Here is a 26,500-nt window from a genome sequence, read left to right as displayed (position 1 = left end):
GTTGTACACACACACACACACACACGCACACACACACACACACACACAGGGAGCCCAAGCCTTCAGTCAGAACAGAGCAGCTACTGCAGCTGTGCGACTGTGGTGTGTTACAGCTGAGACAGAGTGTGTGTGTGTGTGTGTGTGTGTGTGTGTGTGTGTGTGTGTGTGTGTGTGTGTGTGTGTGTGTGTGCGTGCGTATTGCATGTGTGGAGGTACAGATGTTCATTTGTCATAAGGACATCAAATCAACTTAGGTCTTTTTTAGTATGGATATTCTCATTGCTTATTACTGAGATATGAGGGGACCATGTTGAAACGCACCTTGTAAATCCGGGTCAATAATCCACAGGAACTCATGCAGATGTGGTCAGGTCAGGATCATAAGGACATCGCCAGTACTCCACTGAAGGGATTCTTCAGAGGATGACTGGGCCTGCCCTTCTCAGTACTCTCCTGAGCCTTGTCCTATTCAGACAGCCACCTGAACATTGCCCCTCTCATTTATTAAACATTCAAACAACGTTTGGGTCAGATGGGGTTCCCTTTGATCCTGGTCTGTGTGGAGATTCCAGACCCCAGTCCTTCTTCTCTTTCACCTGTAACAGTGGATTAAATGGAGAGGGTATGGAGTCAGGACTTCACCTTCATTCTTTTCTCTTTTCCCTCCCTCTCTCCCTCCACCTCTTGTTGAAGTCCCATCGGTGCTCTCTTCTTCCTCTCTGTTCTCTCCGTCCCTCCTCTCCATCCTGAATACATTAATTTGGGATCTGAGGAGCTCAACATGCTAGAAGACATTTGCCACAATACCAAGTCTTCCCTCTGAGGAAAGAGGGAGAGATGCTCGTTAATTCTACATTCCATTTGTTTTCTAGTGTAACAAAAGTGATGGCACAACACACTGGAGGGAAGAAAAACAATTAGCCCTGTGACAGGCTTCTCCCTCCATCTATCAGCCCGGGGAATATGGCCTCCTTATAGGAATAGAGAAGCCACATGAATGCTGTCTCCCTGCAGTGCTTTTGTTCATGAGAAATGCAGCTTTTGATTCCTTTCCTTGATAAGTTGACATTGAAACTTTTCCTTTGTGTTTTCCATTTGGACGCTTTCCCTGACTGTGGATTAAGAATTCACGACGTAGATGTAGCTAGCTAACCCAGTATCGAAGTCTTTTTCTTTGGCAAGTCTGTCAAAGCTGTTTCCCCCTTCATGGTTTTTACTTAAGCAACTTTAACTTTAGAAGATTACAATCCAAAATGTTCCATTTACCATTAAAACAGAATGTTGGAAGGCAATTTAAAGTGCATCTAAATTTTTTACTGTAGCGTTACCTCTTTTCTCTGTCCAGCACCTACTCCCAGGCTTTTTGTTCTCTGGTTAATTGGCAGCCTGGAGGGATGTTTGAGTGGAGAGATTGAGGGCTGAGAGTAGACAAATGGAACGGAGGTGTTTCTAAGTGAAATGTTCCTTTGAACAGCCCTCAAAACCCAGGTTAGTCTACAGGCCCTACTCTCTCTCCTTGGCTGTAGTCTGAAACACAGGTTAGTCTACAGGCCCTACTCTCTCTCCTTGGCTGTAGTCTGAAACACAGGTTAGTCTACAGGCCCTACTCTCTCTCCTTGGCTGTAGTCTGAAACACAGGGCAGTCTACAGGCCCTACTCTCTCTCCTTGGCTGTAGTCTGAAACACAGGTTAGTCTACAGGCCCTACTCTCTCTCCTTGGCTGTAGTCTGAAACCCAGGGTAGTCTACAGGCCCTACTCTCTCTCCTTGGCTGTAGTCTGAAACACAGGGCAGTCTACAGGCCCTACTCTCTCTCCTTGGCTGTAGTCTGAAACACAGGTTAGTCTACAGGCCCTACTCTCTCTCCTTGGCTGTAGTCTGAAACACAGGTTAGTCTACAGGCCCTACTCTCTCTCCTTGGCTGTAGTCTGAAACCCAGGGTAGTCTACAGGCCCTACTCTCTCTCCTTGGCTGTAGTCTGAAACACAGGAAGACATTATTCTCTCTCTGGGAATAATTAGGGTTCCATAGAAACCCCACATACTCAAACATGAATTACACCACTCAGACGAATCCACAATGAAAAAAAAGAGAGTAAGATTGAGCAGGAAACATGTCTAGGTAAGAGAGAAGCAGTGGGGTGCGGGGGGGGGGGGGGGGTGCTATAGTATTGTATGTCAGAGTTGAAGCATGTTTAAACCACATCCCTCTGAGTGGGGAGCTCCTCTCGATATCCAATTCCAGACCCCCACTACTCTGGCACTAATTCAGCCCCCCCTCTGTTGGGGTGAAATAGGATCTGCCACCTCCTCTTGCCGAGGGACTATTCCTGAGCCCAGAAGGCAGCCCTGAGATTGAGGGGATCACAGAGTTTAATTTCAAATGCAAAGGCTGTTGAGGCGTGATATCCCAGTGTTGTTCATTAGGAGAGCTGGAGACTCAAGGATTTACACCTCCGTCTAAGACTGCATCCAAACACCAGAGGAATAACACTGTCTTTGATTGGCCGGATGGCTGCAGTGTTGAATTATGCATCTCCCATGGCTAGCGTTGTGTCTAACTGAAACAATTACATAAGGAAAGCGGATTCTTTTGCATTTCTGTATGTCAGTGATTGGACAGGGTTAATAATGGTCTAATTTTGGGATAAGAAACTATCTCTTTCACTCTGCTGCAGCCATTTAGGTCTTCTTCAATTTCTCTACCTCTCTCTCGCTCACTCTCTCTCTCTCTCTCTCTCCCTCTCTTTCTTTCTTTTCTCTCCTCTCTCCCCGCTTTCTCTCTCTCCACATCAGTCATATAACTCAGAGTCTTCCAGAATACCCCTTTATAACTCAGCTCCACATTCACTGAAGCACACACATCAAAAAGACCCACCGCTCCTCTCTTCTATCAACCCCTCCTCTCTCTCTCTCTCACACTCACTCTCTCTCTCCCCTCTCTGTCTCTCCCCATCTCCAGCCATCTCCAATCACCCACAACAACTGCCTCACAGTGGTTGCCATAGCAAGCTTTTAAGGAGGTGCTGCACCCCCCCTCATCACCATCATGCTTCCATTGCTCTTCTTCTCCTGTCTCTCTCCTCCTCTCCATCTCCCATCCTCACAGTTACATTTGAGGAATGACTGCACATGTACCAAAGGAGAGGAGAGGAGAGGAGAGGAGAGGGGAGGAGAGGAGAAGGTTAACCCCTTTCCTGCCTCTTTGCTCGCCATATGGTATATTTGTCCACTCCGCGGGGCAGAGGTCCGCACTGGAATGGCTAGGGCTCATAAATGGATAGATGTATGATTGAATAGACAGACAGAGAAGTGGGTTGATGCTGCCTTTCTAATTCATATTCATATTCATGATGTAACATGAATAAAACTCAAGTAAATCACTATTTCAATTAAAGACAATATACAGAGGTTATTGATTCACAGAGGAGAAGGAGAAGGAGAGGCAGAGAGATCCTTAAATACTCATTGCTCCTCTCCTTCAAAATGATTTTCAAATTGCGTTTTCTAATTGATTTCAGAGGGAGGTAAAAAAAAAAAAAAAAAAAAAATGTTTGAAGTTTTACAAGATTGGGAAAAGTGAGCAGGCTCAGTGGTGTGTTCTCAGTGACAGTATGAGTCACATCTCTACTACAGTACTCTCTAGTTGACTTTAGTAGGGCAGCAGTCTTCTCCAGGCTTCTCATAGACGCCAATGGCCTCTGCTGTTCCATCATCTCGACACTGCAGAAGGGACCAGAGGTCTGTTCAAGTTCATACTCGCTACTCCACCTGACATGATGAATGTGAGAAAGCCACAGTTTATACCTTCACTTTACCTAGAGAGCTGCTCTCTTCCCAGCCTATTCTCCCTCCCTTTCTCTCCCTCTCTCCCTCTCTCCCTCTCTCCCGCCTCGTTTCCTCATTGCTCTAGCTCCAGATTGCTCTTTGTCCAGTCAGCCATGCAGTTTTGAGGCCTCTCTTCACTCCGCTCCCACAGTGCTGCAGTTAACTAATTTAGTGCCAAAGGTGAATAAAGTTGCCCAAATTGTCAACATTTTATTCACCAAAAATCATAAATTATGATGCTTTATTTTGTAGTCAATCTAAGTGTTGTTGCTAAGTGCATTTCTGTTGTTGCTCAGTAAATACCACATGATCCACTTTGCTACCACAGCACAGGCTAACAGTTAGCAGCGCCTTCTCCAATAGACAGGATTCTGACGGCACTTAGTTTAGCATACGTTTTTGATGAATCTTTGATGTGCATTTAATTGGAAATAATACAATTACCGTCTCTGATCTCTGAGAGATTTCGGCATGTAAATTCAACGATGCTAAACTAAGTACCATCAGAATCCTGTCTATTGGAGAGGGCGCTGCTAACTGTTAGCTTGTGCTGTGGAAGCAAAGTGGATAACAGAGAACCGGAGAAGCTTTCACTCCTGGCCTACGAGGACAACTCAGGGTAAGATAATATTTCACCTAAACATGAACATAGGTGGAATCATTCCTTTGAGGGGTTGGTCTGCCTGTCTGCCACTGTTCAGACTGAACCCTGCACCCTCCCCTCCTCTCTGCTATTTCCAGCCTCTCCTCTAATGCTGAAGCTCACTGAAGGTGAAGAACGTGATCACAGAGGATTTCTACCCATCTTCACCTGCTGTATCCCCCATCTATTACACCTAATACCTTCGCTGTCTGGTTGTCCAGCTGAAATGGCCACATGTTCGTCACAGATTACAATGATATACTGGGACATAAAAGTGAATAATGTATGAGTCAATACAGATACACTGTCAGTGAGATATTTTAATTAGCATCAATTCCATTCATTACCATCTAATTTATTCAGTAAAAGGGACACCAGAGTATATTTATAGACAACCGAGAATGAGTCTTATTTGTGTTTGCATTCGTGATAAAGAAGATTGTATTGAATATATTTTTATTTATTTATTTGTATATCTAGCTGTTGTTTCACGCTTAGTTTTTAACAAGCGCTCTGCCTCTGATGTGTCAGTTCATATATATCTGAAGGCCTCTGGGTATTACAGCATGATGATGTTTGTATCAACACAACAGTGGTGTTGTTAACAACCTTTTTAACATTCCCCTGTTCTCCACTCCTTACCCCCTTTCCCCCTTTAGGTATTTTAGAAAGGGGGAATAATGTTTTTAAATCAGTAAACGGCTCAATACAGTTAAAGGTCCTGTGTGTAACGTTCAAGCTTTGTAAAAAGCTTCCTAATGGTTGTATTGACTATGTTTTAACCAGTAGCGTTCAGGGAATGAGATTCCTTGAAAGAAATGTTCGAATTTCATTTACGAAAGCTGAAAAACGCTTTCTAAAATGGAGTGTCCTACCAGACACTCGGTTTGCATATAAACATGTTGTTACTGCCAGGGGTGTTATAGGGGAGAGGATTCATCGATTTTAGCCTTTCTGTCTCTAGTGGCAGCCTCTTCGAATCACAAGCACTCATGCAGAAACACAACAGCTAATGTCCGACACAACAAGTCCATTTCGGGGGATTATATTATTTATTAGGAAGGATGTTGTTGTTTGGAACTTCAAACTGAATTTTGCTTTGCTCCTTTAGCAAAATCATATTTCCAAATAATTAGAGGATGATCCACTAAGCTTGTGTTTGGATACCCTGTCAAGGCGGTATTGATGGCCATTAGTAGCAAAGCCTCTCTCCATCTCCCCATCCATCCCTCAGATATACAGGGTCTTATGTAGGCTATTGAAGGACCTGTCCCTGACTGTCAACTGGCAGTAGAGGACTATATGAAGATGGATCTGTCCATGTTAGAAACCTATATGGAGGTGTGGCCTGCCATAGATCACATACATCCTACATGTCAGGCCAGTCTGTCTTGTGTCTCTGTCAGGTCTGATGACAGACAGGCCTGAGCAGGTCTCCCCAGACAGCCACTTGACAGCCATGTTGTCACACATCTGCCATGGCAGACACATGCTCAATGAGTGTCACTGTGGGCAGGCTGTCACGTTCTCTCTCTCTCTCTCTCTCTCTGTCCCTCCCTCCCTCTCCCTCTCCCTCTCCCTCTCTCTCTCTCTCTCGCTCTCTCTATCTCTCTCTCTCTCTCTGACCACTCTTGGTCTTCAACATGGTGGTCAATAGACAAGAATCTCATTAGCTGACTTTACATTGACCTTTATTATTTTGAATGTTGCCTTTGCAATAACAATGTGTCCCTTTGTGAATGATGGGTAACTCTTTGCTTCTAACAAGGTGACCAAGACTTCCAGGGGTTATCTGTTGTTATGGGAACCAGAATGTAGCAGAGCTGCCCTGGCATTGACTCCTGCATGGATATTGATGGACAGATAGCATTAGGAAGAGGAAGGTATCCTTCATTCCATCCGTGTCAAGGAGAATAAGCAAAGCAGAAAGTAATCTCTGTATCTCCTCTCCCATAATCAATCTGCAAAGCTGTGTTATCAAGAGGCAAACATGTGGCGCGCCCCATGCTTGTCTGCTCCCTCCTCTGGTGATTCAGGTTTAATACTGTGTTAGCTGGCAGGCTCGAACACACACACAGACACACACACACACACACACACACACACACACACACACACACACACACACACACACACACACACACACAGCAGGGCAGCTGCAGCCTTTTCATCAAGTGTAGATTGTTTTCCTTTTCTTTTTTTTTTAGATAGAGAAGGTCTAAAGGAGTTCTACCCTTTTGAAAGCAGCCGCTACCTTTTCCTCAGTGAAAGCATTCCATCACCAGCGGTAACCGTGACATTAGATCTGGAGCTGTGTGGAGGGAGGAGCAGGGCCAGATAAGAGTGGTTGGAGTTCATTGAACTGCTTTCCTCACAGAAGCTCTCTGTAATCTAATTGGCTGCTAGTCATAAGATTCCTCTTTGTAATTGGCTGCTTAAGATCTTGTCAGCAGCAGCAACAGCAGCAGCAGGTTGACATATACTGCGACACTTGGCAGCAGCTCACTGACACTTTGGCAAAACAGAGTTGTGGTTAGAGAGCCTCTGTTCAGCTGACTGAGGTAAAACCAGAGGAAATGGTTCTGGAATTATTGAGCTATGAGACCTATTATGTTTGTTACGTCCCACTCTGTCATGCTCCAGCCCCCATGCTTCTAGTCTTAGCAGATGTTTTCACTGGCTGGATAAAGTCTCTTGTGTATTTGACTGAATCTGCTGATAAAGAGATTTATTTGGCGAGTGTCTTTACTCAAGATCAGTGTCGTCCCATGTAATAAATGTGTACTAAGTGACAGCATATCTCCTCTCTCTCTCTCTCTCTCTCTCTCTCTCTCTCTCTCTGTAACTATCACCACTCTCTGTGTGTCCTTCTGCTCTGTAAAGAGAGTCCTCAGTTCTGCAGTGGAATCAGATTGTGTGCATGTCCAAGCGTGAGGTGACTGCCTAATGTGTTCATTTGTTTCCACAAAGCAGTGCGGTCTTCTGTTATTGGCTAATGGAGCACAGAAGAGCCATTAGCTATGAGATGATGCACCTTCATCACAAAAATCTGCTCATCACATTAAAGCACAGAGATATCGATACACCATCAAGCCCATCTAATGGCTGTGCTTTTATCTAGTATGTTCTCTCTGTAGGATGCAGGGAAATAAGCCATGGCCACCCACTGTGTTCCCACCCAGGACACACAGCCCGTAATGCAGCATATCCACACACACTTAGAGATGCTTCATACCCCTGCTATGGCTCTTAAATGGTCTCTAGTGTTGTGGTGAATCAATACCTCAGCCAGGGTCTAATTTCTCATGCCAGTTTTTCTGTCTTTCCTCAGAAAGACTGGAGGAGAGCAGAGAGGCAGACACTCGATATGTGATGAATGTATCAAATAGACACTCCATCGGTATCTGTATGGTAGCAACAATGAAACTTTGTTACACAGTAGACTAGAGAGAGACAGGCAGGGGCAACGGGAGGGCAGGAGGAACAAACTCAACTCATCTGTATTCACTTTCATCACGTGTCACTCATATACAACCCACCTCACCTCCCCTTCAGTCAGAGATCTTTTAAATATAGCAAGCTATTTTAATTTTTTTTTTTTTTATGCTTTCTAGACTTTTTTTCAACACTCAAATCCTATTCCGGCTTCCAAATGCTGGAGGCTTCCTGTTTGAAACTGACAGCAAAAGCTAGCTTTGACCATTCAGTGTTCTCCATCTCCTTTGGTGTGTTAGTGCTGAGGTTTATTTGTGTGAGGTGTGCTGAGGTTTATTTGTGTGAGGCGTGCTGAGGTTTATTTGTGTGAGGTGTGCTGAGGTTTATTTGTGTGAGGTGTGCTGAGGTTTATTTGTGTGAGGTGTGCTGAGGTTTATTTGTGTGAGGTGTGCTGAGGTTTATTTGTGTCCACTGAACCTGGTGACGATAAACTGTATGTAAACAACCACTAAGAGCATTCCTCTTACTGTGAAGTCTTTGTGTTATTTTAATTATGTTAAATGTACTGCACCTTCCCTTCTGTTTCAATGTATTACACAGTCATTTAGTCAGGGCTATTGAATTAACAGCCACCATCAAAGGCGTGTTCTCCTGCCTGTTTTGATACAAGATAACAAGTAATTAAAAGCTTCAGACACTCATACTGTCATTCCATTTCACTAGAATAAAGCATGAGACAGAGCATCAGCCTTCTCCCCTTCAGCTGTGGTCTGTGGTTCTGACGGTTACAACTTCAACAGAAAAGAGAACAGATTAAAGAAACTCTTGTGCTTGTTTTGATAATGATAATGTCACATTCTCCTCCAGGCAACACAGTGACATGGACAGTCAATTTCTGTTTCCCTTCTTTGCTAAACAAGGCTTTGCCTGTGTAGTGGTTGTGTGTCAATTGTTAAACAGAAGGACTGCTACAGTGCTGGACATAGCAGCCTGTCTGTCTTTGTGTAAAGTGTGACTGAACACTTGTGGAGAGTCAGGTCCCAGAATCCTCTCTGATATGAGAGAGAGAGAGAGAGAGAGAGAGAGAGAGAGAGAGAGAGAGAGAGAGAGAGAGAGAGAGAGAGAGAGAGAGAGAGAGAGAGAGAGAGAGAGAGAGAGAGAGAGAGAGAGAGAGAGAGAGAGAGAGAGAGAGAGAGAGAGAGAGAGAGAGGTTCCACTCTCACATCTAAAAAGAAGAGAAAGAAGGACAGGACTCTGATATGATAGATGTCAATATTCTCCCCATAGAATTCTGCACTGGGAGCTGTAGTGAGTGGGTTTGAATGTGCCAAATATATCCTCAGGGGATCTATGTGTAACTCTCTGTCTCCTCAAGGGCATCATCTTTCTCCTAACCCTCTTTCCACTGGTGAAACCTCCACTGTATCCCGCTAGAAAGAGATGGTCTTTGGTTCTGGGACCTCCTCTTTTATTCTCCTCCTGTGGGATATATAGTATAGAAGATGTGGAGATTGTGAAAATAGAGGGAGTGTGATTTTGACCATTTTGAGAGGAAAGACTGGGGGGATGTTTTGATGCATCAGAATTCAGATTTCATAACCACTTGTCCTCCCTGCACACAGTTTCCCACATAAAGCAGAAAGCTGGTGTCTCTGAATATGTATTGTCCTATACACTGCTCACAACTAGAATTCTACATGAATGTAAACAGCAAAAGCCAGCACTTTCCCAGTCAGTTAATCCCCTTTCAGTTTGATAAAGAGACCTCATTATGTATCCTGCATACTGCTCATGTTTGACTTAACTGTTGAATGGTTTTGATTAAAAAAACTCTCTGTTTCTGTTGAATAAACCTTATTCAAGGACGCCTTCCTGAAATTATTGAAACACCTACAGTAGAGTTATTAATGGTAAAAAAAACTCAGCGCTCACTCTCAATGGGATTTGCAGAAGCAGTAACAGGCTGGAATGTGTTGATATCTGCCTCAATTTACTGTGGTAATCCTTCATGCAGTGAACAAGGAAATGAAACCCACTTTGCCGACATTGAGTTGCTCTCTACCTGTAAAGTGATAAGCGTTGCCAATGGAAACCAAATGTACATGGAGGAGCCAGTGATGTTGCTGGTAATCAATGTGATCAGATTCGTGCACTGAGGGGAAGGCCCATGTTACACTCTTGATATACAGTTGGCCTGTGTATGTTAGGTAATGCTGTTGGATTGATCTGGGTTACATGTAATCATGTTGGGTGGTGTTGAATGATTTTTTTTTTTTTTTTTTTTTTCATTGATTTTAATTATTGTACATATACTGTACACTCACCAAGCACTTTATTATGAACACTATACTAATACTGGGTAGGGCCTCCCTTTGCTCTCAAAACAGCCTTGATTCTTTGTGGCATTGATTGGAAACATTCCTTTGAGATTGTGGTCCATGATGACACGACTGCATCACGCAATTCCTGCAGATTTTTCAGGTGCACTTTCAAGCTGTGAATCTCCCGATCTACCACATCCCAAAGGTGTTCTATTGGATTCAGATCCGGTGACTGGGAAGGCCACTGAAGAACACTGAACTCATTGTCATGTTCATGAAACCAGTTTGAGACGACTTTTGCTTTGTGACATGGTGCATTATCATGTTGGAAGTAGCCATTAGAAGATGGGTAAATTGTGGCCATGAAGGAATGCACATGGTCAGCAACAATACTCAAATAGGTTGTGGCATTCAAGCGATGATTGATTGGTATTAACAGGCCCAAAGTGTGCCAAGAAAACATTCCCCACACCATTACACCACCTCCACCATGAGAAGGTGTACATGTGTTCCTAATAAAGTGTTCAGTGCGGGTATTTTTCAGCTTTCAAATATAATTCAAGCAAGAATTTAAAGTTGAATTCCAAGCATTCCCTCTTCAAAGGCCTCTCCTCTGAGTTGTGATTAAGGCCTGTTAATGAAGCTGTTTTGATTAATGATATTGAATGTGGGGAAGAGATTTCAGGGAGAAACAGAGGGAGAGCAAACAACTCCAGTATTCAGGAGGAAACTCCAGCTCAGGCTCCACCCCTCTCATTTGTACATTAATGAACTAGCAACACAGTCATCTGTCAGTGTGGATTCTGATGCAAGGAGCTGTTATAGGCCAGACTCATCAGATACTGAGACAAGAATCGCTCATATGAAATCTGTTTGAGTATGAACTGTGTGTGTGTGTGTGTGTGTGTGTGTGTGTGTGTGTGTGTGTGTGTGTGTGTGTGTGTGTGTGTGTGTGTGTGTGTGTGCGTGTGTGTGTGTGTGTGTGTGTGTGCGTGCGTGTGTCCGTGTGTGCGTGTGTGCGTGTGTCCGTGTGTGCGTGTGTGCGTGTGTGTTTGTGGGTGAAAAACCTCTCACACACTCTGTGCCCTTGGTCTAAATGATGGATAATTTGGTATATGAAAGGATTCTAAACCAGTGGTCCCGATTCAATCAGTGTGTGCATGTCTCTTTGAAGATGTGTCTTTATCTCTTCAAAGAGAGATCGTTATGCTACAAGGATGCTCACATCCCTAAGAGCTTTTTAGCTGACCATATGACTGCCTGAACAGAGACCCATCATCTCCTCAGAGGAAAGAGGAGAAGACACCCCACTGGGCGAAGAGAGGGCATGTAATGGGGTAATGAGAAACACAGTACTAGTCACAGTAACCTTCAGGAGCCACTTCAAAGCTGTTTATCTCCCCCACACTTGTCTTATCTTCCACTATGACAACTGAAGGTCAGCTCATTAATTACTGCATCAGATTCACCTCTGTCAATTTCAGACACATTGAGTCTGTCAGAACGATAAGGCGCAGCAGTCTGCGTGCGTGTGTGCGTGTGTGCGTGCGTGCGTGTGTGTGTGTGTGTGTGTGTGTGCGTTTGGCTTGTTGTGACTGGCAGGTGAGCTGAACGTCATGTGGAACAGCACATCGTCTGCCGGCTCTAATGAATGCATCACGTCTCGTCACTGCCGCGTTCTGACACGCTGCATAATGCATGAGTCTTTTGAACCAGTGGAACGTATGTGTGTGTGTGAACGGCCTGGTTTGATTAATTTTAATGTTCCTCTGGATTCTCTCACGTGTCGTTTCTGCTCCAGCTTTGAACCTTCATGGATTAGCCCGCATTCCCTGAATTTGTCATTTTTAATAGCAAATGTGAGCTCCCATCCCAACTGTCAAATCCCCCGGTAATATTCAGTTTGATTATGAAAACACAACAGGAACTTTTTCAATTACTTTTTCTGGGGGAGGTCGTTCCACTTATTGCCGAAGTGATTACCAATATGCTTATCTCTGCCTGTCCCAATGTTCCCTCAGAATGAGATAAGGCATATTGTCGGGCCTCTGATATCAGGTGTAAATCATTATTTTCTGCTGAATGACATTACTGTTACAGTGTATTGTGAGACACAATTGCCTCCATGCGCTGCAGGTTTAATGGCGAAGGGCTCAATATGCTCATCACTCCTCCTCCCATTCCCCCTGTGTGCCACAACTGTCAGGTCTCTTAAATATGTGTGTTTACGTCTGCCGCTATAGGGTGAGGAGGAGGACAATATTATTGACTGTAGTTAAACCTATAGTAGCATGTCACCCCTCTCCATAGTGAGGGATATAGAGTGGAGAAAATAGTGAAGGAGGGTTAAGTGTTTGACCGATGGAGCCTCGGTCCATTTAGGAGCAGGTGGTGTGTGACTACTGCCCCCTGGGCGTGTCTCTGTGGTTCCTGTCACTTGCAGGGTTGAGTTTGCTGACACTTTTACACACACGCACGTGCACGCACGCACACACGCATGCACACACGCACACACACACACACACACACACACACACACACACACACACACACATGGAGTCACTGTCTGCAAACACAGGGAACCAAGCAGCATTAGGGACACAGGGCCACTGATCTGGAACACCAAACTCATTATTACAGTCAGTCAGAGGAGAGAGCGGGCACAGAATGTGTGTATACATGAACACACAGGAGGCTCTGGGGCTCTGCTGGTGTTTGTGTTTCTGCCATGTGGGATCATGACCAAGGCTCTGTGACACCTGCTGTGTCTGGGGTTAATTAGAAAGCACCTGTGTGATCTGATGGTGATCTGATGGATGCATGGACAGGCCGCATGGACGGGCCTTCCTACAGACTGAACAGGGTCCAGTAGCGATGCTCAGCCTTCTCTGAGAGGAGAGATTTTCCCTTATTTCAGGATTCAGGATCTTCCGATTTCAGGACATTTCGCAAGCCTACTACTTCCATCTAATCATTAGTAACATGTACCACTAGTATCACCTGCCTCTTACCAATCTCAGCATGCTTGAGTCCACACAGCTGAAATCAATATCCACAGACAGATGCCTGCCTTCCCATCACAACTATTTGGTATTCAGATGCATGCATGATTGCACACACACACATCACCAAGAGGCATGGGGATGGTACGCAGTTCAATCGCAGATCAATACTATAACGCGCCAGTTTCCATACTAAACTGGAGCATTTCCAGAATAGAGTCTTCTTCACCTATCCATCTAGAAAGATTTGTGAGATCAAATATATTGATAACCTTTACTTATCTTAATCTTGCGATGCCAATCGTTGGCATTGATATACAGTACCAGTCAAAAGTTTGGACACACCTTCTCTTTCAATGGTTTTTCTTTATTTGTATTATTTTCTATATTGTAGATTAATACTGAAGACATCAAAACTATGAAGGAACACATATGGAATTATGTAGTAAACAAAAAAGTGTTAAACAAACCAGAATATGTTTTATATTTTAGATTCTTCAAAGTAGCCACCTTTTGCTTTGATGACAGCTTTGCACACTCTTGGCAAGGTGTGTCCAAACTTTTGACTGGTACTGTCACTAGGCCATGGTTTTGTTCCTGTGTAAAGGGATTGTCAAATAAAGATCCATGTTCCCCTCATGATTACCATGCTGTCTGCACATCCCCGTACTCCAGATTATCATCAGGACTAGAGTGTGTTCCCTGGTGTGAGATCATAATGACAGATTAATGAAGTCATCTACGAACAGGGTCATTGCATACTGCTACTGAGAGTCTGGACAGAGAGACAGCTGTCATCGTATAACCAAGGACATTTCCTCTCCTATTAAAGCCATTGTTCTGCAGTGTCCATACAGTCATTAGGATCAATGGCACGATCAATATGTCCTGGCGTGTAATCAGTCATTATCTAATCATCTTGCTTCTAACTGTCGATGATGTGTCTGTGATGGATAGTTTAACACTGATTGGATTCATGGAAGACAATGAAGAAACATCTTTGCTGGCAGTGGACCCTCAAGTGTGAGCCGTTTGTTTTATTTGAAGTCAAGGCTATCTATAAAGTAATATTCTACATTTCTGAGCCATATTTTAGTTTTTTGTTTCTGAGATATACGTAGTAGTCTCTAGGCTGTCTCTCTCTCTCTCCCCTCTTTCCTCTCTTTCCCCTCCCTCGCTCTCTCTGTCTCTCTCTCCCCTCCCCCCCCCCCCTCTCTCTTCTCTCTCTTTCTCTCTCTCTCTCTCTCTCTCTCTGCTCTCAGTAATATCTGTGTCGCGGTCTGTCACATCTCTCTCTGATAACAAGAGGAATTGAAAAGCCCTGCTGCTCCACATTGACACGACACAAGTGCTCCTGCTGCACACCTCTAAAAATGGATTCTGATAAGGGGAGAGAAAATGAAGGTTGTTTACCAAAATCAATTCAAAGACAAAATTGTGTCTGGATGCTTTTTCTCTCCCTCTTCAAGGTTGTCTAAAAGAATAACTCAAGCCTGGGTGCTTTGACAGTGATGCGTGCTGTCTTTCATTAGATGAATGTTCCAAAGCCACCCTGACGAACACTGGAGGAGTCATCCTCAGCAAAGCTCTTCCCCTGGAGAGGAGCAATGGGCTTGAGAGGCTGACACATGCCCCACTTCATTCACTTTTAAACAAACCTCTGAGAAAGGCTGAGTCACCGGACAAACACTTCACATTAACTCTTATGACCTACACTGTGCCACTTTAGGCAGTGTAAATGGCATTTAATTCACGCATTTCATCCAATTAGAGCGTTGAGTGGAATCAGTCTCATCTCAGCAGAGTTTAATTGCACAGCTCTTCAAAAAAGACTCCATTCATTAAATGTTGATCTCATTATCTCTGGTTTCTCATTCAGCTCGAATGTAAACAACTGTTGAAAAGTCAACAAGTGAGTTGTCCCTGGCGGGGGTGAGTAAATCTGATTTAAAGACTGGAAAAAATATGTTTACCTCTTTGGAAATCATTTTTAACAAATGTGCTTTTGAGTGCAATGATTTTGTTGATTTATCTTTGTTGACTTAAGCACTACCTAAAATGTATAAAAAAAATAGGATTTTGAACTTTAGTCATATCGTTGCATCTGGAGTTGATGAATGGTAGTGTATGACATCCAAACCTAATGGAAATTTTACAGCATAGAACTAATTGTGGCCCTACAGTAGTTTGTTGAGGGAGAGGAGGAAGATGATTCCCCTCTGAAAGCCCTCTTGGTACGACCAGGCTGTGTGATTCCCCTCTGAAAGCCCTCTTGGTACGACCAGGCTGTGTGATTCCCTGGTGCATTGAGGCCTCTGTCTTCAGGCTGCTCCTATCAGCTGGGAGGGAGAAGGAGGGAGGGAGGGAGGGAGGTAGGGAGGTAGGGAGGGAGGATAGATAGAGAGAGGGAGGGAGAGGCCCTGTGACACTTCCTCCTCAGTTTCACTCCCCTTTCATTGGCCCTAATCCTAAAGGACCAGATATGGTATCAACCACACTCTGAGCTCCACGAATGATAAGTGCCCTGAGATTTTTCTAATGAAGAGATCAAAGGAATGAAGAGAAGGGCATACATACTGTGTGTGTGCGTGCGTGCGTGCGTGCGTGCGTGCGTGCGTGCGTGCGTGCGTGCGTGCGTGCGTGCGTGCGTGCGTGCGTGCGTGCGTGCGTGCGTATGTGTGTATCATCATTGCAATTTTCACCTGATCTACTTGTAGTTTTGCTGATGTTGTCTGCAGGTGGAGGGAATCTCTGCTGACACACATCCATAACCGCATAGCACACAGACCTGCATCAACTAGATTAAGGTCAAAAAGCCATCCTCTCATAGAAGGCAATTTCGCAATGCATGCATTTTATTCTGCCTGGTGTGTGTTTTTCATGCATAAGGATGTGGCTCATTGAATTACTCTGTGGATTGTTCCTCATAGAAAATGTCAGGTGTGTCCCCCAATACCCTGATGCATGGAGAGAGGCTAAGGGCATAGAAACATTATTTGAAGGAAATTAGAGTAATTTAGTGTTATTTTTTTATTTTTCTCTTCTCAGATATGCTAACATGCAACTGACACTTAATGATGCCTCATCATCTAACCCTGTAATTGTCTATTCAGGGAGCACAATTATATTGATGTGGTAATTACAGTTCCATATAACTAAGCATTATTTATTTTTATTCATAACTACACATTATTATATGAATTATAGAGCATCATTATACTCTGTAAGGGTTCTCTAGGTTCTCTAGGTTCAGGTCGCCTACTACTAGACATCCTCTTGTCTTTCTTCCTCTTCTTTTTCTTTCTTTTTTTCTCTCTCTCGCTCTCTCTCTCTCTCTCTCTCTCTCTTGCTCTCTCTCTCTCTCTTTTCTCTCTCTCTATTCCCCGTTTCTGGGATGGCGGTGAAAGTGAAATAACAATTATATTATATTATCGCGGGAGTACATTTAGCAGCCAATTTTCATGTCAGTTTTGCAGCACTGAAAGTTTGTTTGGGTGTCTTCAGTGACGTTCCACTTCACCAACGTATTGCAATCGATTTGTTTTATCCGTCTCCTCCAAAGATGCCCTTTTCAGCTTCTATGTTTTTGCAGCAGATTTCAAATGTGTCCATAAATACAGTGGGCACTACAGCTCCAGATCTAGGTGCCCTGACACCTTAAAATGAATCACCATTGATTTTCCCACCTTTAAACTCATTTGACCTTATCATGAATTGAGTTAGAGTTTGACATTGTATAAATCCCGGCCAAATCCTAGGGATTGTCAAAGGATACCAAACAACAGTAAAATGGTCGAACATGTTGTAACTTATTGTAAATGTGTATTGACCAAGCTCTTCCTACTGTATTTTCACTGTGTGTGTGAGTGTGTGAGTGTGTGCGTGTGTGCGAGCGTGCGTGCGTGCGTGCGTGTGTGCCTGTGAGAGGGGGGGAGGGAGGGAAAGAGGGAGGTAGGGAGGGAGGTAGGGAGGGAGGGATGATGAGGAGAGTAGTTGTGGATGGAGCTGGATCCTATTGGTGGGAGACAGCTAAACTGCCTTGTATTATTATTGCCTACTTGTCCACTTCTTTGCCCTCTCTGTTTGACTGTTTACGTGGCTGCTGTTTGACCTGCTGTGAAACACAACACCACCGTCCCTCTTTTTACAGCAGTTGAAATACCTTTAGTTGTTGTTTCAGTGGAACAGCTAATGGGTGTGTAATTGGTTAACAAGCCTCAGAACCTCATATCTACTTGGACTGTTTGACCAGTGGCACCCTGACTGCTGTAAAACTGCTGTAAGACACCGTAGCCCCCCCCCCCCCCTTCTCTCTCTGTCATATAACTGTTGAAGCACCGTTGCAGCCAGTGGAACAACAAATGGAGGTATAATTGGTTAACAGCCTCAGAGCCTCTTGTGAGGGACATTTGCATTAGAACATAGCACCATTGAAAGGTTTCAGCTGCCTTTGCCATGGTAACAAGTACAGATGGGTCTGTAATGAGTGTGTTCCGGAAGCAGGGGACAGAGGTAACAACATTAGCATGACATCATAACCATGTAGCTGCCTCTGAACAATTACCCTACCAGTCAAGTGATTGGCCAGGGCAGGAGGATCTGACTGTGTTTGCTTTGCTGCGTAAGACTTTATGCTTGGCAGACGACCATACTCCCTGGGGTTGTGTGAGAATTGATGTATTTGTGTGTTTATAACAGTAGGCCAGAAATGGCCTTTTCCTTGCCCTGAATGCCTTACAAATGCCCTACAGTTCCTGGGTTTTGCTTAGTTCTGTAATCCTGTTTTCACGTGCATTATTCAGTGAGACCGTCAAATATAAACCAGCCTTGTAGAGAGCCAGTGTTATGTCAGTCAGGGAACAGCAACAGCGCCATCAGGATGCCCAATCTTAGTACAGGTCAGAGGTCATAGAACTAGGAAGTCAGCCAGGAGGGGAATGCTGATGGATGAACCTCTGAACAGAATATAAAACACCAGGTCTGTGCACACATGGCCTCTCCCCTCTCTGAGACACAGCAGAGGAATGAAGAAAATAACTGTCTGCTAGTGCCAAAGATTAATAAAGAAGGTAATTCCATCTCCTTGGTAACACCTCACAGGACTATAGAGGCCATTATTGGGGAAATCTAACAAAGTGATTTAAGACCATACAGTACTCATCTCTGTCTCTCTCTCTCTATCTCTCTCTCTCTCTCTCTCACACACACTCTCTCTCTCACGCTTTCTCTCTCCCTCTCTCTCTCTCTCTCTCTCAACAGAAGGGATCCGTACCATGGCCATGGATTCCAGCCCCATGACGATGCCCATGTCAGACCCCAACGCCTGGGCCACAGCCATGAACAACCTGGGCATGGCTCCCATGGGCATGACTGGACAACCCCTCATGTCAGGTACTTAGGATTCTCTCTATTTATCTGTATCTTCTATTTAACTCTGTAAAGTTCCTTCTGTACATGACTCACCATAACAGTCCACTCTTGACCAGTTCCATTGTTTCCTCTTTTAGCCAGGTGATGTCAGGTCAGATGTGTCTGGTGGTTTATGTGTCATGTTTATGACATGGTTGTTCAGAGGTTTTGGTGTCTGCCTGCTGGCTTTGACTCAAACATCCTGACATTCCCAGTGAAGCCCAATACTTTGTCTGTGGCCCGGTCTTAGGCTTAGTCTATGTCTGTCTGTCTGTCTGTGTCTATGGGGGAGTGTTTGTCTGCCTGTGGCTGCGGTATTTAAGGTGGGGTGTGTCTGTCTCTGTTGCTGCAGTGCAGACTGGTTGATGGAGTCTGTCAGTCCTGCAGCCCTGCTCCTGTTTGCCTTGGCCCTACGTCGGTCATTTTCTGTGACTCTATTAGAATGGAAAGGCTGAGCTGAATCAGCGAGATGGAGTTATGACTCTATTATCAGTGTGAGGACTGGAGATCAGTCCCTGTAAGGCTCAGTCCCTGGCTCTGGTTGGACTCACTGCTGCTGCTGCTGGTTTGGTTAATTAGCAGGGTGGGAGGAGCTCTGGCTGCATCACTTAAGGCCTAATCTGAACATGATGAATGTGCATTAAACTCTTACATCCCTGAGTTGTGCTTCTGTTTCTCTGATTCTGAGCTAAGCGATGCATCCAAAAGCATGCTGCTACGCTGCTAATGAACCAAATAGGGCAGATTCAGCCTTTAACCCAATACCCAGCCAGAAGGGACGATTCTCCTCAGATCTGTAAGAGTGAACAAGGGCAGAGAGGAGAGAAAAGCAGCAGCGGCCATCTTGGCTTGAGGCGGTCAGCCCAGTTGCTGTGCCAACAGTCATGTGTCATGTGTCACACAGGGGGATGGATCATGGAGTTGTGTCATTGGTCCGTCCTTGGGAGATGGGTGGAGTGAGTGAGAGGTGGCCAGAGGTCCTTCTAGACTGATGACCAACATTTGTTTAATGGTTTGGAACTGAGAGGTGAGATGAATGAAACACAATCGGCCTAAAGCTAGCTGATGGGCGCTACGCTCTGTGTGTTTATTATTTCTTTCAATATCATTAAAAGCATGAGGGATATTTATCACTTTAACATTAGGTTTAGTCTCTCTATTCCTCTCCTCCATCTCTGGTGATTTATGTTGTCATGTGTCTTTTTTTCTCTCCTTATTGGACCTTTTCCCAAAGCCTTGTATAAATCACCTCTTTTATCTTGTTTCAATGCACATTCCTATCAACAGAGCTACAGAAATATGTGCGTCACGGTGCTTCAGCAGGAGTCCATATTTCAAATGAAGTGGGTTTCGAGGAGGCTCTTCCCACCTACTGTGGTTTTCCTATTGAATTTCATTTGCACAATTGACTGGGCTGCTCACAGACTTAGCAGACTCTCTACTCTTCGCTAGGCTAGCTCACCGCTCAAGTGCAAATGATACACGTTGCTGTGCAGGTTATAGTTGTAGAGTTATAGTTGTGGAGTTATAGTTGTAGATTTATAGTTGTAGAGCTGCATCGCTGTGATGGAGAGGAAGGCTGATGTGTGAGTATGTCAAATCATGGTGCTGCTCTCAGTTCTTTCACCACATATTATCTTCCCTCTCCCTCTCTCAGAGTCTTCACCCCCCCCCCCCCCCCTTCCCTACAGTTTATCTTCCCTCTCCCTCTCTCAGAGTCTTCACCCCCCCCCCCCCCCTTCCCTACAGTTTATCTTCCCTCTCTCTCTCTCAGAGTCTTCACCCCCCCCCCCTTCCCTACAGTTTATCTTCCCTCTCTCTCTCTGCTGCTTTGAGTACTGCAGCCACACTGATTAAACACACCTGCCTACACACAAACACACATCCACACACACACACACACACACACACACACACACATGCATTGGCCCAGGTTGAACTGTGAGTGGTGGGAGTAGCTGGATGGGCGGTTTAGGGAGGAAAGGAGGGAGGAAGGGATGGGCGTGAAGGGATGCAGGGTGAGGGGGCGTGGAAGACAGCTGTGCCCCTCCTCATTCATCACCTGGAAAACAGCTGCTCCATCCAATCACTCTCTCTCTCTCTCTCACCCCGAATCATCCAACATCTCCATTTCTGCCGTCACAATGCTGAGTCAGCACTTTGCTTCACCGCTACGACTCCAATGCTATAACTCACAACCAAATTAAGAGAAGTAATGTTAATCTGTTTCTCATACTGCTCCACTCACACTTACACACACACACACACACACTTACAGTACACCAACACACACACACTTACAGTACACCAACACACACGCACTTACAGTACACAAACACACACGCACTTACAGTACACCAACACACACACACACTTACAGTACACCAACACACACACACTTACAGTACACAAACACACACACACTTACAGTACACAAACACACACACACTTACAGTACACCAACACACACACACACACACACACACACACACACACACACACTTACATTACACCAACACACACACACACACGTACAGTACACAAACACACACACACACACACACACACACACACTTACAGTACACACACACACACACTTACTGTACACCAACACACACTGTCTCTTCCTCCACATCTTGATCAGATGCTATTTAGAACAAAGCAGTGATAGTCAATCCAGTCACTGCAGGACGGAGGAGTAGTTTTTGAATGGATGGGTGACAGGATGGTTCTCACAGAGGAGCTCCATATCATCTCACCAGCCTGTTTACCAGAAAAGTCAGAGGGGAGAAACTGTTATTGAAACCCAGGAGGGATACATGGAAAACCTCCCCTCTCTCGCGGTCTATTTAGTGATTTATGAGGAGGGAGAAGTTCACTCAGGCCAGGGTTGACCACTAACTGCCCCTTTACAGTAGATGAATCTGAATTAACTCCAAGATGAGATTCTGCTGGAAAGCCAAACACTCAGCACTGAACCTGCCCTGCAGTAAACTCTATCTATAATTCATAAAGAAACACATTTCTCAACAGTCATGATTGGTTGGATGTATTGCCTCTGTGGGGCAACACTGGCTGCTGCTAAGTCATTGCAAGTCAACCTGTGTAGACAAGACAACCTGCGAAGTGATATATGATTTTTCTTTATTATGTCTGAGCGTTCATTTACCATTCATTAGCCCTCACTTGTTCTCCATCTTTACTGTTTTAAACTACTGCCACCATGACTGTTACACTCGTTATCATCTTTTGTTTTTTTCTGAATGTCTTTTATTTTTTTTTATTCATATTCCTGTGAAGCGCATTGTGTTGCGTCCATGTATGGAATGTGCTCTATGAATGCAGTTTGATTTTGTTTGATATGAGATTCCTCCAACCTGCATTCATAGGCACTTGAGGCTGTGCTAACTTGCAGTAGCCATACAGCTTCAAGGAGGCTAAAGGCGACTGTGGACGGGGCTGCTTCTGAGCCTCCACTCTGAAGGCATCTTCACTAGGGCGGATGTCACCTATCGAAGCTCAGTGTAGCCCTGCTTCACTCAGAGTTCTGTCAGCTCAGCCAGCCATAGCTTGAGTAATGACACAGGACATCTGCAGTCAATACTGCTGACTTGTCTTAGATTCCTGCTGCCACCTGGTGATAGCACATAGCCCAGAGGGACTTCAGCACTGGCCATGGTGCCTTGTAGCAGTGCAGTAGCCATGGGCTTATAGGGTTACAGTAGGCCTTCGGGCTGTCCTAGATTAGCTGTAGTTGCCTTAGGACCGACTAGATTACAGTTATTAGTTAATCTGTTATTGAGACTAGGGACTGTTCCGAGGGGATTGTCAGACAGTTCTTTCTGCTCTCTTCTCCTCTCCTTCAGCTCTGAAATGTAATTACCTTCAACACCCTCTAGGAAACAGATTGTTTAATATGTAGACACAGGTGTGTGTGTGTGTGTGTGTGTGTGTGTGTGTGTGTGTGTGTGTGTGTGTGTGTGTGTGTGTGTGTGTGTGTGTGTGTGTGCGTGTGTGTGTGTGTGTGTTAAAAGCATGCAAAACTGAAAATGAGGCATAACAAAATGCATCCCTGCATCTCCCTCTCCTGTCCTGTGTTCTGTGTTCTGTGTGGGGCACAGTGGAGGCTGACACACTGAGACTGCCATTGGCATTCTGCACACAATGCCCTCTGTACCACACTGTCACATCCCTCCCTCCCTCCCTCCCTCCCTCCCTCTCTCTCTCCCTCCCTCCCTCCCTCTCTCCCTCCCTCCCTCCCTCTCTCTCTCCCTCCCTCCCTCCTTATCTCTCCTCAGGATAAGTCATCACCCAGGCAACCAGGTCTCTCTTATCACCTGCTTCCTCTCAATCAGACGCCTCAGACACCAATACTAATGATGAGGTCATCAATATGAGACAGAGAGATGGATGCAGGCCTCTAGGCCTCCTCTTCCTCCTCCTTCCCTCCTCCTCCTCCTCTCTTCTGATTTGTCCAGCTACATTTTTACTGTACAGTTGTTTTATTCTGTTGCTGTTCTCTCCGACTGTGGATGAAAGGGTGTAACAAGATACTGTTAAGATACTGTTTCCTGTGAATAGTGTCTATGTAATGACATGTTTCCTGTAAAAAGGAGAAAAGAGCCATGATCAAAAAATTCAAGAATTCAAATCGGACGCGGTAATGTCCTCTCTTCATGTTGGTGACCAAATCACACTGTGTGAATAGAGGCGTCAAATTCACCGCAGACGATCCACATTTACAGCTGATATGTAAATGTAGTCGTGAGAACTGAAAGCGTGTGGCGTCTGCCTGGGTTAAGGCTAGTCTTCCTCCACACAGGAAACTGAACTATTTCAAAGCCTTCTTGTGTCTCAGTCAATGAAAGAGTTTTCCTTTTTCTAGCATTGCAAAGCTATATATAGAGATAATTGGCTTACCCACATGTCCTATGCAAAGTGCTACAGTATTTAGTTGTGCCTTATCTTTAGTATTGTCACAGTCTAGCCTTGTGTAGTCCGTAGAGAGGCATGTTTTACGCACACACGCACACACACACACACACACACGCACACACGCACACACACACATGCACACAGTGTAGGCAGGCATGCAAATCCACAGTCTTTGGCAGAAATTAGCTAATCTCAGGTGCAGAATCCAGTATAGGGTCCTGGGAGAGGGCAATATCATTTACATTTCAAAAGCGAGTGAGTGAGTGTGTGTGTGTGTGTGTGTGTGTGTGTGTGTGTGTGTGTGTGTGTGTGTGTGTGTGTGCGTGCGTGCGCGTGTGCGTGTGCGTGTGCGCGTGTGCGTGTGCGTGTGCGTGTGTGTGTGTGTGTGTGTGTCCAGCTGCAGTCTAAATCTGTACCTGTGAATAAAAGCTCCTGTGTTTTTTGGGCCTCAGATCCAGCTCTCTTTCTGTCTCTGACTAGAGACTGCATCTGTAGGGCCAGGGTTCATTCTGGAGAGAGGACAGAGTCAGTAGAACTAAAACAACAACCGTCCACTTTGAATATGCAAGATGATTTTTTTTTTGTTCATTTATTCATGAGTTCAGGTATTCAGTTATTTATAGTCTAGTGGTATGCCATCATTGTTGACAATGTCTTGAGGGAGAAACACACAAAGTCAAATAAGACATTACCAACTCAGCGTGGGCTCAACTGAGGTCTTTGGAAAGGTTATTTTGAAGAACTGCTGCTGTGTGTATATTGCTACGTTTTCAGGTGCGTGTTAATATTCCTGTGAAAAAAAGTATTTTGAGGTAGTGTTTACTGCTGCTGGGTGTTTTACTGCTGCTGGGTGTTTTACTGTGTGTTTTACTGTGTGTTTTACTGTGTGTTTTACTGTGTGTGTGTGTGTGTGTGTGTGTGTGTATTCTGTTGTTTGTCTCCTCCAGATTTCGACCATGGTCTTGGCATGATGACGGGCATCACTCCCATGAACCCCATGATGCCCGGCCTGGGCATGGGGCCCCCGCCCCTCTCCCAAGATCTGCCCATCATCAAGGAGATCATCCACTGCAAGACCTGCACCCTCTTCCCTTCCAACCCCAGTAAGTCTAACAACCTACAGTACAGTACCCCATTCACACGGTATAGGCCTACATTATCTAGGACATTACTGCACCCAACCCCAAGTATTGCTCTGCTGATTAAGAAGGAATACACCTGCTTTATTGCAACCTATTGCATACATTCTCAACAAGTCTATAACACCCGTATTACACCTCTATTACACCTCTATTACAGTAGAGCTCCGCTAATGAAGAATAACTCTGGCTGTAAATATTTCCTATAGACCTGATTTATTCCATTCTACATACTCGATTACCTGACTGCTTACTGTGACACTGCGGGGTCCATCTCTCTCCTCTCCGTTCATTTATGCAGACATAAGCATTCCCCTCTCCTCTCATGCATTTTAAATGGGAGTATTGACTCCAGCAGGAGTCTGGTCTAAAATGCAGAGAAATGAAAAGGAGTCAAGGTCTCAGTCTAGCAGGGTTGGCCCAGGGAAACTCTGGGTTCCATCGACCCCACATTAATATTCTGACAGCTTATAAACTCTCCAGCCTAGCACAATGTGTCACAAGGACACACACACACACACACACACACACACACACACACACACACACACTAAATCGTGGCACATGGCTGCAGGGGTGACGCCCCCCTCCCACTCTCCTCCCCCTCTCGTCCCCTTCTCCTCCTCCCTCTATCTGCTGTACCCTCTCCCCCTCTTGAGGTCAGGCAAAACTAATTAACTGACTACCTCCGTGTCCTTGAGCTCATTTAGTTCAGGGGTTTGGACTACAACACTGCCCCTGTCAGCCAGACTAGGGACCAAGTCACCTACAGACCCTGAAAAGCACACCTTCACACCCTGTTTAAGAACCATGCTGAATAGCCATGGAGGGACTCAAAACAAGTCAGCTTGCTCCAGCCTGCTGTGTTCATGGGATGTTTTTAATGGCTGTCGTAAACTAGGAATACGTTTATATCTGTATTTTGTCAGGAACAAACACAATGTTCAGTATCTGCCACAGTTGAAGATGTCACAGGACTTTTGCAAAAGAAAACTTAGCTGTCGGATTGCTGTCAGAGTCAACCTAAACTAAAACAAAAGCTGTTTGCCTCGGCAGACTTTGGGAATTGAACTTCTTTCAGAAAACTTGTGAAAGAACCTCGGGTTCTTTCTCTCATTTCCTCTCCTTCCTTAAGCAGAGATGTCTTTTAAATGGCATTTATTTGGTACGCAACACTGATCTCACAAGATGATGCAAAGAGATGAAAATTAAGAAAAAGTCACACAGGAGCTGTTCCACATAACCTTTAGAACCTTGTTCTACATTTGCCCTCCTGGCTCATGTGTCCTCATGTGTAGTGGAGCTGGCAGCCATCTTTTTCTTTTGGCTGATCTGGAGCCAGTGAGACTACCCTCTTACTCAATTAATGGCATAATCTCCTACTAGGAGACTGTCTAGATCTCCTGTACTGTATAGCCAATAGCACCGCATCATAACATACTGTACTGATCTTTAGGAGGACACAACCTGCATGTTTCAGTGCAGGATGTAGTCCTGGTTTAGGGTGAGTGTGGTGATGATGTCAGTTGTGTCTCGGATGGCGAGGCCAGATGGTAATCCAGATATACAGTTCCAGTCAAAAGTTTGGACACACCTTCTCATTCAATGTTTTTTATTATTTTTTTTTTATTATTATTTTCTACATTGTAGATTAATATTGAAGACATCAAAACTATGAAGGAACACATTATGTAGAAAACAAAAAAGTGTTAAACAAACCAGAATATGTTTCATATTTTAGATTCGTCAAAGTAGCCACCTTTTGCTTTGATGACAGCTTTGCACATTCT

At 44.7% G+C, this 26,500-nt stretch overlaps 1 protein-coding gene across 1 annotated transcript in view; it reads left to right on the top strand.

Moving 5' to 3' along the window:
* Window positions 1–26,500, top strand: part of LOC310815744 (ecto-NOX disulfide-thiol exchanger 2-like) — a 92,291-nt gene that overhangs the window by 39,529 nt on the left and 26,262 nt on the right. The window contains exons 3-4 of the mRNA XM_083685640.1: window positions 18,487–18,618; window positions 24,519–24,674. Of these exons, the coding sequence (XP_083541766.1) occupies window positions 18,487–18,618; window positions 24,519–24,674 (288 nt within the window). The remainder of the gene's footprint in view (window positions 1–18,486; window positions 18,619–24,518; window positions 24,675–26,500) is intronic.

Source organism: Argentina silus, assembly GCF_951799395.1.
Source record: "Argentina silus genome assembly, chromosome: 15".
NCBI classification, from domain to species: Eukaryota; Metazoa; Chordata; class Actinopteri; order Argentiniformes; family Argentinidae; genus Argentina; species Argentina silus.
Note: the sequence above shows the minus strand (reverse complement) of the source record. Positions and strands in the feature narration are given on the sequence as shown.